The sequence below is a fragment of the Phalaenopsis equestris genome, unplaced genomic scaffold (genome assembly GCF_001263595.1).
Source record: "Phalaenopsis equestris unplaced genomic scaffold, ASM126359v1 Scaffold000094, whole genome shotgun sequence".
Lineage (NCBI taxonomy): Eukaryota > Viridiplantae > Streptophyta > Magnoliopsida > Asparagales > Orchidaceae > Phalaenopsis > Phalaenopsis equestris.
In genome coordinates this window covers 2,727,400-2,741,551 of record NW_018164536.1, presented here as the reverse complement: position 1 = coordinate 2,741,551, position 14,152 = coordinate 2,727,400, and the positions used below count along the sequence as shown (strand labels likewise).

Sequence of the window (14,152 nt, the reverse complement as noted above, 5' to 3'; positions counted from 1 at the left end):
GCTTGTTCTGCTAAATTGAATCTTGATTCAATCATTTAACCATTTTTTATCTGCTAATTACGTGGGGTTTGTACTGTGTTCACGTATCTGTCACCTTTTGAATTGAATTTTGATTTGAAAGTTTGGAAGATTTGCATTCATACTACTCAATACCTATGTTTTTTATATATCCAACAGTTCACTTATAATTTTTACATATAGGCCATATTATCTATATATTTCAAAATGTGCCCATCATTTTTTGTAAGTTAAATAGTGACATTTTTGTTGTGATATGAAAGATTTGTGTGGTGTAAATGTAAGAAATAAAATTTAACTATTAGATATGTAAATACATGAGAATTGGATGGTTTTAAAGTTTTGTGTGGTGAGAAAAGGATATCATCAATGAAAAACATATACACCAAATTACGTCCTCCTGTAAATGTCCAGTAATGGCATCCTTAACTAAATCAAAAAAGTTATTGGCTTAAAGCCGCTCCCTAATGTAATCCAACTGAAATAGGAAAATATTGGGCCAGTCATCCTTCTGTTTGAACACAAGTAATAACTCTAGCATACATATCTTTAAGGACTTGAATATAAAGCAAATCAACATGTTTTTTCTCTAGAACTCTTCAAAGGATTTCTCTTGGAACCTTATCTTAAGCTTTATCTTAAGCTTTTTCTAAATTCTAAATCAATAAAAATCATATGCATATCCTGCTTATTCTCTCTATATTTCTCCATCAAACCTCTCAATAAATGTATAGCATTCATGGTAAACCTACCCGGCATAAATCCAAAGTGATTATGAGAAATCTTTGTAATACGTCTTAATCTATGTTCAATTACCCTCCCATTAGTTTAAAGTATGACACATCAACTTAATTCCTCTCTAATTTTCACACTCGTGCATCCCCTTTATTCGTAAAAATGGGAACCAAAATACTCTTCCTCCACTCCTACGGCAACTTTTTAGTTTTTAAAATAATATCAAACTTCCAAATCTCATAAATTTTTCCACTCTTCGATTGGGATATCATCAGTTCTTACTGATTTTCCACCCTTGGTTTTTTAAATCCTCTTAAACTTTTTTTTACTAATGTGACTATAAAAATAAGATATCTTATTATTAACGATATTAAGAGCACTAAGGTCGATCGTATTTTCAGAAACTTCATTGAAAAGTTTATCAAAATAGCTCACCCACCTATTCTAAACATCTAAAAAAACACTATTTGATTTTCATCGTTAATACTCTTTACTTGAGTTAAATCTTTATTTTTCTTCTCTTTGTTTAGCTAGGTTTTTCACCCTCTTTTGTATCTAATTTATTATAAAGATTATTAAAAGCAGAATTTTTAGCTTCATACGTTATTCTCTTAGTCTTCCTACGACTCAACCTTATATTTTTCCCAGTTCTCTAAGCTTTTACATTTAGACATTTTTATAACTTTTTATATTCTATTTTTTCTTGCACAATATTATTCAACCACAACTATTTTTATTTATAGAATTTTTTTCTTTTGATTCTCTAAGTGTATCTTTTGCTTCTTGTTTACTAGTGTTTGTTATTTTATCCCACATAGAATTTGTTTCTTCATGAACATTCCAAATCTTGAAATCTGGAAGTTTACTCATAAATATAGTTTTATTTGTGTTTTTTAGGTGCCCCTATCTAATTCTATGATAATGATTTCTAATGTTCTTTATCTTATAACTTTCATCTTAAAATCCAAAACTAATAGTCGATGTTGAATACTTAAATTATCACTAAGAATAACCTTACAATCTTTATATTCATGACGATCTCATCTTCTCATAAGAAAATAATCAATTTATGTTTTATTAGATCCACTCTTATAAGTAATAATATGCACATCTCTTTTCTTAAATAAAGTATTAGCAACAACAAAATCATACTCTAAAACAAAATCTAATATGACTCTACTTTTTTCATTAATTACCCCGAAATTAAATAAAGTATTAGCAACAACAAAATCATACTCTAAAATCATACTTAAATAAAGTATTAGCAACAACAAAATCATACTCTTACCCCGAAATTAAATAAAGTATTAGCAACAACAAAATCATACTCTAAAACAAAATCTAATATGACTCTACTTTTTTCATTGATTACCTCGAAATTGTAGCTACGATGAATATTTCTAAAAACTTCTACCTCTTTACCAACATGTCCATTTAAATCTCCTCCAAGAAATTTTTTTTCTTCAAGAGGTATCACTTGTATTAAGTCTTCTAGGTTATTCTAGAAGTTTTCTTTAGAACTTATATCTAAACCTACTTGAGGAGCATAAACACTTATAATATTAAAAGCTTGGTATTTAAGAGCTATAATTTTATCTCCAATTCTATTACTTTTTACAATATTATCTTTTAAACTCTTATCTATAATTACACCTCCACCATTTTTTATGTGACTCCTACTTTAATACCGAAGTTTAAAACCTAAGCTATCAATCTCCTTAATATTCTCTCCAACTTATTTAGTTTCTTCAATATGTAAGGAAAATATCTTCCTATGAACCATAATACTAACTAATTTCATTAATTTACTTGTGATAAAACTTATATTCAAAGATCCTATCTTAATATTTGTTTCATGGAATAACTTCTTTACATGCATCCGTCCGTAATGTGGGAACACTTGCTTATTTGACATTATACTCGGGCGTTGGTATAGTGGCCCTTGCACAGTTTTCACTATTATTCAGGCAATACAACGCATCGATTTCAGTGGATGCCCTAGCATTTACACAAGGATTTAAAAGATTCATATCATGATTTTTTCACAAATTTTATTCTGGCTGTCGACTACCTAACAAAGTACCTAACGCAACCCTTAACTTTTCATATCTGAGGCATAAGACCCAATAATGTTTTGTTAATTAAAAAAATAGTCAATCTTAAAATTTTAAATTTAAATCAAAACATACTAAATTAAATCAAAAGTCAATCTTAACTCAAACTCTATCAATTTTGATTAATCCGGTGATCAAACCTGTAGTAAAACGCATGGGGATTCACTTTTACTTTTAAATACGATCAAGAAGAGGATACCAGTCAGGGGACTTGCACTTATTTCATAGTAAAAAAAGAAGGGAGTGTTTGCTTGATCTCTTTCAAAACAACAGATGAAGAATAAAAGAAAACCAACGTCTCCATGATCTCATTCAAAACAACAAAACAAAGGCAATAATATTCTTTCTCCACCTGACCTCATTTGAAACAGTAAAGAAGAAGAGTTCAATGTTTGTTTGACCTCATTCAAAACAACAAATGAAGGATAGAAAAGAAAACTCAATGTTTGCCTGATCTCAATTGAAACGACCGAAAAAAGACAATGATATTCATTCTCTACTCGAACTCATAGAGTTCAATGCCTGTCTGACTTCATTCGAAACAACATATGAAGGACAAACAAATCAATCTCTGTCTGACCTCATTCGAAATAACAACACAATGGTAAGAATATTGATTTACCTGACCTCAATCGAAACAGTAGAGAAGAAGAGTACGTTGTCTGCATGAACTCATTCAAAACAACATATGAAGAATAAAGAAAAAAATAATGTATGCCTGACCAAAGATAAGAATATTCATTCTCTACCTGATATCATTCGAAACAGTAGAGAGTAAGAGTTTGACGTCTACCTGACCTCAATTGAAATAGTATATGAACAAAAGAAAATCAATATCTTTTTTTGCTTCATTTGAAGCAGTAGAACAAAGACGAGGATATTCATTCTCTACCCGACCTCATTTGAAATAGCAGAGAAGGAGTTCGACTTATGTCCGACCTCATTCGAAACAATAGATGAAGAACAAAAAAAAATGTTTACCTGACCTTATTTGAAATGACAGAACAGAAGCAATGATTTTCATTTTCTAACTGACTTCATTCGAAACAGTAGTGATAAAGAGTTCAACATCTGTCTTATTTTATTCAAAACTGCAGACGATAAACAAAAGAAAACAATGTATGTTTGATCTCATTCGAATTAACAGAGCAAAGGCAAGGATATTCTTTCTCTGCCTGTCATCATTCGAAACAGTTTAGGAGAAGAGTTGAATTTAAAGTTTGATTTGAATTTTATTTATTTGATTTCATTTTGTTTTCGAGATTTATTCGGATTGTTTGAATTTTTTTTTATTTTGTTTTGTTTTGATTTTTGTTTTTGATATTTCTTTTAATGAGTTTTTTTTATTGTATCAGGTATAGGACATCCTGAGAGAAATTACACATTTCCCAAAGTTTGTTTAATTGATTTGTTGTTTTTACAAAGTTTGATGATATTTCTTAGTCGCATTGAGTATATGACACCCTAAGAGAAATTGCTCCTTGCCGAAGTGACTATCAAGATTGAAAATTTGCTTTGTTTTTTATGTTTCATTTGTTCTTTCTTTGTTTCGTTTCATTTATTTTATTTCATTTTGATTTGATTTGTTTTGATTTGATTTGATGTTTTTTTTCCATTTGATTTAGCTTTTATGAATTTGCTAGTTGCATTGGGTATATGACACACTAGGGGAAATTACACTTTACCCAAATAACAATGAAGATTGAAGAGTTTTCAATTTTGAGTGTTGCCCAATTTCAGACAAGCACGACATCGACATTTATAAGAACCTTTTTTTTTTAAAATTCGTTCGTTACAAACATTATGTGTATTGTACTTCTCGATTTATCGTTCATTGATCTGGAGTATATGTCGTTCTCCTTCGAAATCGTCAAGCTGATAAGAGAACTTTAGCATTCTTTGCTCTGGTTTTAGTGACTTGGATATTTTTTGTGCTTACCTCAAGTTTTTTTTTAGGGAGACTGACCACTTGTTTTTTTTTCTTTTGATTTGTTTTCTTCTTGTTCTACTCTTTTTTTTTTACTGAGAATTAATGTGTATGGTGGAGCACTTTTTTTAAGAGTTTTGAATGTTTAATCTCTCCTTTATTAATAATTCTCAAATGTTTTTTAATCTGAATTCTGAGATATTATAACCTATTCAAAATTCATGACTCAATTTGGTTGAAAAATTAAATGGTTTGAATATCTCTAGTTAATTACTTATCTTTTAATCTCACCTCTTTGTTTTATTCAAAAACCTTTTAAAACTTAGATAAAAGTTCTTTAAAGTGGAGCTCAATTATCAGGGCATTACATCCATTCTCTCTTTTAAGTCATAATCTTGTTAAATTATCAAGAATTTTCTCACGAGTTACTACTTCTTGTTTGTCCTTCTAGTAGGCTCTGGATGCCTATGAGCTGATATATCTTTTTATTTTCTTTTTTTTATTTGATGTGAAATTGTGCGTCTAATCCTCTGTAGAATCTAGGCAACATAACATATCTCCTTTGGAGCGAGCTTCTCAAACACGTAACGAACTCTTGTGAGTGGTGTGTTTTTCTCTTTATCTTTGTTGTGATCGAAGCGTTGGGGGCAGTTTGGTTCTTGTTTTTTCTCTGTGTTCGGGTAAGAGGTACAAATTTTGAGTTGGACCCAGTCTCGAATTTGAACAAAATTTTCAACTTTCGTGATCGACTTCGCCTTTAACCGTAGGACAACTTTTGCAGGTTCGATAGCGGTAGCGACAACATAACGAATAACAATTGACTTGATGGTACGCTTGACGACAAGGGGCACCTCCCTTTCAGAACCCTACCCTTTTCAGTGACGAAAATTCTTAAGTCGACCTTAGATTAAACTCAGCTGACGGGTCTACATCTTTTATGGCTTTTGATTTCATCATGGTGAAGGGTATATTTCCAAGGATCATGTTTATTTCATCAAAATCGGCTCCATAATTGATCATTGATCCTCGAGGCAGAGCACTTTTACTTGCAGCTTAGTTTAATCTGCCAACAAACGAGCAGTTGAGTTTTGGAGAAGACATTTCTTGAAATTGGAAATATCAGAGTATCAATTGAACTCAATTTAACACTCCATTCCAGTCATTAAGTCTTCCAGAGACGACAATGCACTTCATGACTTATATAGTAAACTGGGTATCCCTAAAGATCTGTTGCTTTCTTTAAATTTTAACTTTTATTTTGTCTTTTGTGGTTTAAATTTTGTTGGAAGTTTTTTTTTTATTTTCTTTCGAAGTTTCTTTAGAATTTTCTTTTAATGAGAAATAATTTCGAAAGGGTAATATTTATGTTTGACTTGTCATGTACAAGCGAACCGAAAGGAAAACAAGATTTGATAAGATGGACCCAGTCTTAAGGTTGGAAGAATATTGATTTTGAATTTTCTTTTATTTTTATTTTCATTTTAATTTATCAAAGATTTATTTCTTTTATTGGGGGTTCCATTACTTAAAATTTGAAGACTTTAGTACTTGTTCGTTTAATTGTTTATATTAATGGTTCTAGAATTGAAGAAATATTGGTTATACTTGCCTAAGAATGAAATGAGCAAAGTATACCAACAGAAGAAAGGTAATCCGGTTTATATGGGACACAAACACATTACTGATATAGGAATACAAAACCATTGGCCAAAGATGGAAAGAGAAGTTTTCCCTAATGGAGTTGCCAGAAAAATCTCTCAGTTTTATTTATTTGACAGGGAAGGGTGTCTTTATAGAACAATACATAATCAAAGGTATAATTATCAAAATTATTAAACATGACATCAAAAGTAATATACTATCTCAGGAGATAAAAATATCACTTTACGATGAGTTTGATTACTTAAATTAAGAAATTTTGAATATTTGCAATGGACTACGATTAAAATCAACTAATTTTTCCTCTATCTAATTTGAATACTAGATATGGGTTAGATTAAATCTGATTTGCAAACTTTTTATAATGACAAGTTTCTATAGTCAATTACATCATAAGCAACAAAGTTCCTTAAAAAGCTCTCGATTAGGGTTAGATTTTCAAAAAAGTTTTAAGTTTAGTTTTTCACGACTGATTATCAAGAATTTCAAATGTGAGAAACTCAGAAATGGAACATTTATTAATTAAATCCAAAAGAAGAAAATGTAGAAAATGTCGGAGATACGAAGGACACCAAGCGACATCTTAACTATCCTATTGTTCAGTTTTAATGATTTGAAATAAGTCTATTCAATGTTTCATCTTGGAGGAAGTAGAATTTTTATTTTTTGGCCGGGAGAGTTGGGAGATTTGCCGAGGGACGAATATTTCCCCAAGTGGCCTTGGCTCCTCCATTGGATTGAGATCCAAGGGCTAGGATTAGGGAGTGGTCTGGCATAGGACTCTATTTTTTTTGTGTTCCAATGTGTAAAGAGGTATATATGTAAATGTTTTTTTTTTTTTGGTATTTTAGGTATTTTATTTAACTTGATTTACTTGATTTTCATTTAATTAAAATTGATGGAGTTTGGGTTAAGATTGACATTTGATTTAATTTAGTTTATGTTTTGATTTAAATTGAAGGTTAATTATTTTTTTTTAGTTTGTTAAGGTTTGATTGTTTCATTTTAAATTAATTTAACTGAAATTAAGAAAAAAATAGTTTCATTTTTAGAGGTATTTACATACATATCATATGCATACATATATAAGAAGTGGTATACATGTATACTCTCTTTAATTTCATGTGTTTAGTTTGTTCTAATTTTAATTATATTTTAGTTTTAATCTTGTAATTTATATTTATTTTTAGTTTTGATATTTGTGTTAGGTTATATCTCATGTTTAAGTTTAAATTTAATTTATTTAATTTTAGATTTTAACTATGTTTATTTGTTTTGTTTAACGTTTTATATTCAATTTGATTTAAGTGTAAGTTTAATATAATTGTTAGTGTAGTTTTATGTTAAGTTCTGTAATTCATAAGTTAATTTAAGTTTTTGTATTGCTTAATTTATTTTTTTTTTGTAAAATTTTAAGCTTATGTTGATTTCAAGGTTTTAAATTTTAATATTTAAAATTTTTTAATTAAGATGAATTTATGTTAAATCCGGTTTGAATTTAAGTGTTATTTAAGCTTTAATTGAATTAGATTAAAATTTTATTTAAATTAAATTTAATTTTAATTTTAATTTAAGCTAAAGCCCAAATTGAAGACCAAAAGAAGACCTAACTAAATCTTTAGGGTCAAAATGGTGGCTTAAGACATTTTCAACCTATGAAAACTCAATTTAAGCTTCAATGGCCTAATCTCAATCAGCTTAGCCAAGGAACTAAGGATTTGAAGTTAAGCCTATGAAACTCTAGGGAGTGCAGAGGTGTTTTGAAGTTCTATTTTGGTATTAGTTTTTCCGCTATTATTCTAGGAAAGCTATTAAGGAAACTGTAAAACTAGATTCTATGTTCTAATGGAGGAAGGGTAAGATAGACCTCTTACATAAATTAGGTCATCACACTCAGCTTAGTTTTATGCATCTCTTTATAGGCCAACATTCTGCGCCACAAAGCATTGTAGTTCTCACCTTCTTATAAAATTTTCCTTCAAGTCTATTGGTAATTTTCTATCACACAATAGGCCCGACGCATTCCTCAACTTCAATCACCCAACTCAAATTCTACTAATAAAATTCCCATCAATATCACCATCACTGAACAATTGGCTCGAGATATATAAAACGTTAACTCTTTTTAATGATTCAATCACGCAACTTGAATTCTGCTAATAACATTCCCATATATATATCACTATCACTAAACAATAAACCCGAGATTTCTAAAACGGTCACTCATTTTAATAATTTGATACCCATTATTACAACTTCGCCGCTAGATATACTACTACTAAAAGTACATTCAATGTACTCAATTTTAAATCTACTCAAACAAAGGCTTTTAAACTCTAAAGTAGACCTCCATGAAGACATTTTATTATTAATTGCACAAAGTCTTAGATCTGCAAAATTTTAAATTGAGATGTAGTTTGTTGAAAAGTTTGGAACATAAAGACATTTTTAAAGTTAGAGAAATTGTGCGACATGGATATCTCTCAGTCTTTCAACCATAGCAAGAAAGCATTTCCAGTAATTATTTTCTTTATTCTAGTGTATGAGGTATAAATGCCAAAATATTGGCTCTCACCGAAGAGTTAATCTAACACTTTTTTAAGATATATTATCTGAAAGGAAATGGAGACTTAAGAGATTAATAAGCATATACTGGAAATTTTCTTTTCGAAGGAACCTATTGATTCTCTTTAGTTTTCAACCTCTTCATCTTTATATCCTCGTTTATTTTGCTCTTTACTGTGGTAGTTTTGTAATGTCAGTTGAGATTGAGATTGAGACTTTATGTTGGGCAGCCCAGCTTTTCATTTTGGTGGGTATGGATCTGAAAATAGGAGGGCGATGATGAAAGAATTTGGACTTACAAGATCGTAAAATCTTAGAAAAGGAGCCTGCTGTAGTTCTTTCATTTTTTAATTTTGTTTGGAAATAGTCATGATTGGAGGCTTGGAGCTGGGAAAATTGCAACTGTTTTGAATCAGATCTAGTTGTTGCAGCACTGTAGATCTTTCATTGGAGTATATTGCGAGAGGGAGATCGCATCTATAAAGGTTGTGATGGACCAAAATAGGAAAGAAACTATAGCAAGATGGTTCACCTCAAAAGGAATATTATCTGATTCGAAAAAAAGTGGCTTGAAGGATTGCATTAATGAGGGCTACTCTTGCTTGAGAAGTATATGCAAAACAATGAAGGCTATGATGGTCGGTAGAAGCTCACTAAAAAAAATAGGCAAATTTACATACATACCACACAATTTTTATGTATTTACATATCTAAAACTCAAAGTTTGATGTTTACACTTATAACACTTTGATGTCATAAACTCATGCATAAAAAGGTGTGTTTTGCTTTTAAAAATATGGTAATGGTGGTATTTTTGATGTGATGTTCAGGATTGGAGTGGTATGCATGTAAAAATGACTGTTTAGGTGTTATATTTAAAAGCATTAGAATTATGTGGTATGTATGTAAATGCTCACACAATAAAAGTCCGAGGGCTCATGAAAAGTACAGTTACAGGTAGAAACCCTCGGCTCTGATACCATGTGGCGAACATAAGAGCATTTATGAATTTTGCTTAGTCTTTGAGGTTTTTGATATATATGTTGTTCAATTAGGATGGAAAATAGGAACTAGTTTTCACCAAAGTAGGAAAGTATCTACAGCTATGCAAATAACATCTGTAATTCGAATATATGCATTTTGATTTTAAATTCAAGTATTTTAATGTACTGTTTCACTATCAAGTAAATTCTGAATTTTTTTCTGACATGAATCTGTAGGATCTTGATATATTCATTGGCATTACATTGGGGTCCTGATTTCTTTCTCCTGCATGTATCTATGAGTTTCATTTCTTTAGATGTTCATTCTTGTGCAGTCTCCTTGAAACCTAATATTTTCATTCGTGGACATTATTTTAACAAAAAGCGTACTAATTTAAATTTTATTTCGGCAATCTCCACCTTCGCACCCCAGTGCTACTATATTCTTGATACACATGTGTGTGTGCATGTGGATATTTGTATTTTCTGCCCAGATTGATTAAATTTAGTCAACTATTATAGTGATCTCTTTTAGATGAATCACTTAATATCTTACAGGCAATTTTCTTGTAGTCTAGGCTTATGTTTGAGCTCATATCCGAAGAAGTTTATTTTAATTCGAGTTTTTAGCTACGTATAGTCTGGTTTTTGATATATTTGTGGACCCTACAAAATATGTTCTCAATTAGGGGTGTAAACAAGCCAAACCTGAGTGGGTCCAAGCTTTGTTCATGTTCGGCTTGTTCGAATTCTCGTAATTGTTCGCCAAGAGTCTTTTCATTTGCAGTTGGAAATATGTTCAATTTCGGCTGGTGTTGGCTTGAAAATGAGCTCGAACCAAAATAAATTAATAAATTTTGACAGATTTTTTTCCAGAAAATTCTTTTGTAGAGAGATCGGCTTGCATTCAAGCTCAGTTTATCAAAAAACTCATTTTACCTTTTATCAAATGGAGTATTGGATGTCATAAAATTAAATATATTTTAATGTATTAATCTATCATCATAAAACTATTAATTTCTTAGCCAACACTTGCCACTCTTCCACCAACTTATACAACTCCTCAAAGTGCCTAATTTTGTACTAATCAATGTGAGACTAAAGGTAGGCGGTAGTTAGATGAGGCGGGGACTGCGGGGTAGTTCGAGTGATATTTAACATGATACCACCCAACATATAAGTATTTACATGAGTAAATGCCAGGGGAGGGGTGGGCGGGACAAGAGGCTTGTCTAGGGGAATTTACATACATACCACCCAATTTTTATGTATTTACATATATCTAAAAGCTCAATACTAAAATTTCTGGGGTCATTTACATACATACCAGCCAATTCTTATGTATTTATATATCTAAAAATTCTAAGGGCATTTATATACATACCACCCAATCCCTCTGTCTTTACATATGTAGCACCTAAAATTTGTTTTTTTCACATTTATGTAAATCAAAATTTTGGTATCATATCAAAGATATTATTAATTTATTTTTTACATATTATCTTTTTATTATTTAATTAATTTGAGCCAAAAACAAGCCTAACATGATCAAACAAAAGCCTGTTCTTGTTCGGCTCATTTATAGATCAAGCCCACAAAATTTATTCTGTGTTGAGCTCGTTTGCTTAACAAATGATTCAAACACAAGCTTTTTGCGAATAACGAGCTTTTTAGACATCTTTATCTCAATGTTGGCTTAATTATTTGATGTTCATTATTGACTTGTTTGGCACTGTGACTGAGGCAGTGGTTCTTATAATCTGCTTGTGAAATACACCAATGAGTATGAAATGAATATTTATTGCTGTAATTCTAGTAAGTTTAAAGGTTTATTTTTCTCTTTTTTGTAGAAAAAAGTGGCGTAAGGCAAATAAAGATCAGTTAAAATAAATATTCATTTTTTGTTGGTTGTAAAGTGGGTTAGATGTGTTTGCACCTTTTTTGGAGCTTTGTCTTATGATTTAAATTAAATTTTTAAAGATATAAATGCATGCCACTCAATTCCTATATGTACCATGCAATTCCTATGCATGGAAAGGCATCTTTCACTGTTTAAAAGTTGTGATATTTTTATGTGATACGAAAGATTTATGCGGCATAACTGTTAAATATATAAATATATAGGAATTGGGTCTGTGTATGTAAATGCCCCTAAAATATTTTGTTCTTTCTTGCAGAAGTTGGTCTTCCAAGCGGGATCCCTTCCTTCCAAGGTGTTATGTTTGACACAGGTAGTTACAGAGGATGAGTTGAAGGACGACGAAGAATATGAAGATATATTGGAAGACATGAGAGGAGAAGGCGGAAAATATGGTTTGAAACTCAGCTTTTTTTTATCTGATACCATTTTTATAACATTTTATTACGCTTTGCAAATTTTTCCTATGATTTTCAATTTCTTTTTTCACCCTTGCACGCAGAAGATGCTGTAGTTTTCCTTTTTTTTTTTCTTGCTGCGATCTTAAGTTCAAGAGTAACTAACAATGTTTTCTTAGGCGCTTTGGTGAATATTGTCATCCCTCGTCCCCCTCCTAATGGTGATCCAGTTCCTGGAGTTGGAAAGGTTTGTATTTACATATACAAGGAATTTTGCTTCACAGATAGAATAAAATAAAATAAGGGGCATTTACATATATACCAAACAATTCTTATGTATTGACATATCTAACACAATAAACTTCAACTTTTTTACATTCACGACACTCGATCTTTAACATCATATAAAACATACATACCGCTTCAACTAACTTTTTAAAAATCAAATGCATATTTTTTTTTTTTGCATTGATTTATAGGACCAATGTGTTATAAATGTAAATATTAACTATGTAAATCCATAAGAATTGTGTGGTACTAATATATTTCCCATGAAATAAATATTTGGAATTTTGCTTCTGTTATTTTAAAGCATTCTGGATCACAAAATGCTTTGGTTTTTATATATTCTCACAGTACTGATATCATTACCATATTACCTCCAAATACTTAACAAATATTACATCCGGACTCCGGACATAGAGATATGTTCGGAGTCCAACGAAATCACGTCACCTGCAAGTGACAAAAAAATAAAAAAAAAACTCGTTTTAACACAGGGGAATATTCACTCCGTGTTATTCCGCGTTATTCAGGTGTTATTATTGTGATATTCATGTGTTATTGCGTTCAGAGAATATTCTCGATGTTATAATAACACAATAACATATTAATATCACCATAATAACACCTGAATAATGCAGAATAACACGGAAGGAATATTCCAGTGTTACCGGGCCGGATCATAAGAAAACGAGTTTTTTTTTTTTATGTCAGCTCCACGTTGAGGTGATTTATTGGACTCCTACATCTCGAGTCCGGACGTAATAATTTTTCCCAAACACAAGTCCTTTTAAGTGATTACTTTTTTCATATGCGTAATTTTAAAATGTAATTTGCTGTCCATATTATTTTATCTCTTTGAAATGACATTTGCTATTTCTTTTTAATTTTTCTTAACAATTTTATTTTTTTTCATTTGCTCAGGTATTTTTAGAATATGTGGATATAGAAGGTGCCACAAAAGCAAGACAGGGACTTCATGGAAGGAAATTCGGCGGAAATCAAGTGGTTGCCATTTTCTATCCAGAGAACAAATTTGCGCAAAGAGAATATGATGGTTAGCGATATAATACTATTTGCATTAAGCCCCTTTTTGTTCCATATATTTGTTCTTGTACCCTTTGGAAGATGGTGATTAGAGCTTTTCGATTTGATAAATATTTCGAAAACTTGTGTTCTCAGAAGATTTAATGTGAATTTTAATCTAATTGCGGTGAGAGTTTATTGTAAGGTTTTAAGCTTAATTGTTTTAAAATATAATTTGCATGATTGTATCCGTACGTTAAGAGTTTATGATCACGATCGTTTTTGTATGCTAAGTTTTCTGAGCGGTTATTGCCTACGGACACCACACGTAAATTTGCGTGTGGTGTCTGATCAGGCTACTGAAATACATCTTGTTATTTTTTTATTGTTAGAGTGGGGCCCATTCAATATTAACTTTTATTATTTTTTAAGGAAGATTTACATACTTAGCACTCAATTTTTATTTACTATCTAATACCCAAGCTTCAATTTTACATGCCATCTTACCTGTGCATGAAAAGGTGTGA

At 30.7% G+C, this 14,152-nt stretch overlaps 1 protein-coding gene across 3 annotated transcripts in view; it reads left to right on the top strand.

Annotated features, from left to right (window-relative positions):
* LOC110020156 (splicing factor U2af large subunit B-like) overlaps window positions 1-13,909 on the top strand; it is a 35,500-nt gene extending 21,591 nt beyond the window's left edge. For 2 of the 3 annotated variants that reach the window (XM_020718160.1, XM_020718159.1), the window contains exons 11-13: window positions 12,179-12,314; window positions 12,497-12,564; window positions 13,524-13,899. In XM_020718160.1, coding sequence (XP_020573819.1) covers window positions 12,179-12,314; window positions 12,497-12,564; window positions 13,524-13,661 — 342 coding nt within the window. In that variant the 3' untranslated portion in view covers window positions 13,662-13,899. Of the gene's footprint in view, window positions 1-12,178; window positions 12,315-12,496; window positions 12,565-13,523 lie in introns of all 3 variants that reach the window. The other variant, XM_020718161.1, reaches the window with a different exon arrangement.
* Window positions 13,910-14,152: the final 243 nt, after the last annotated feature.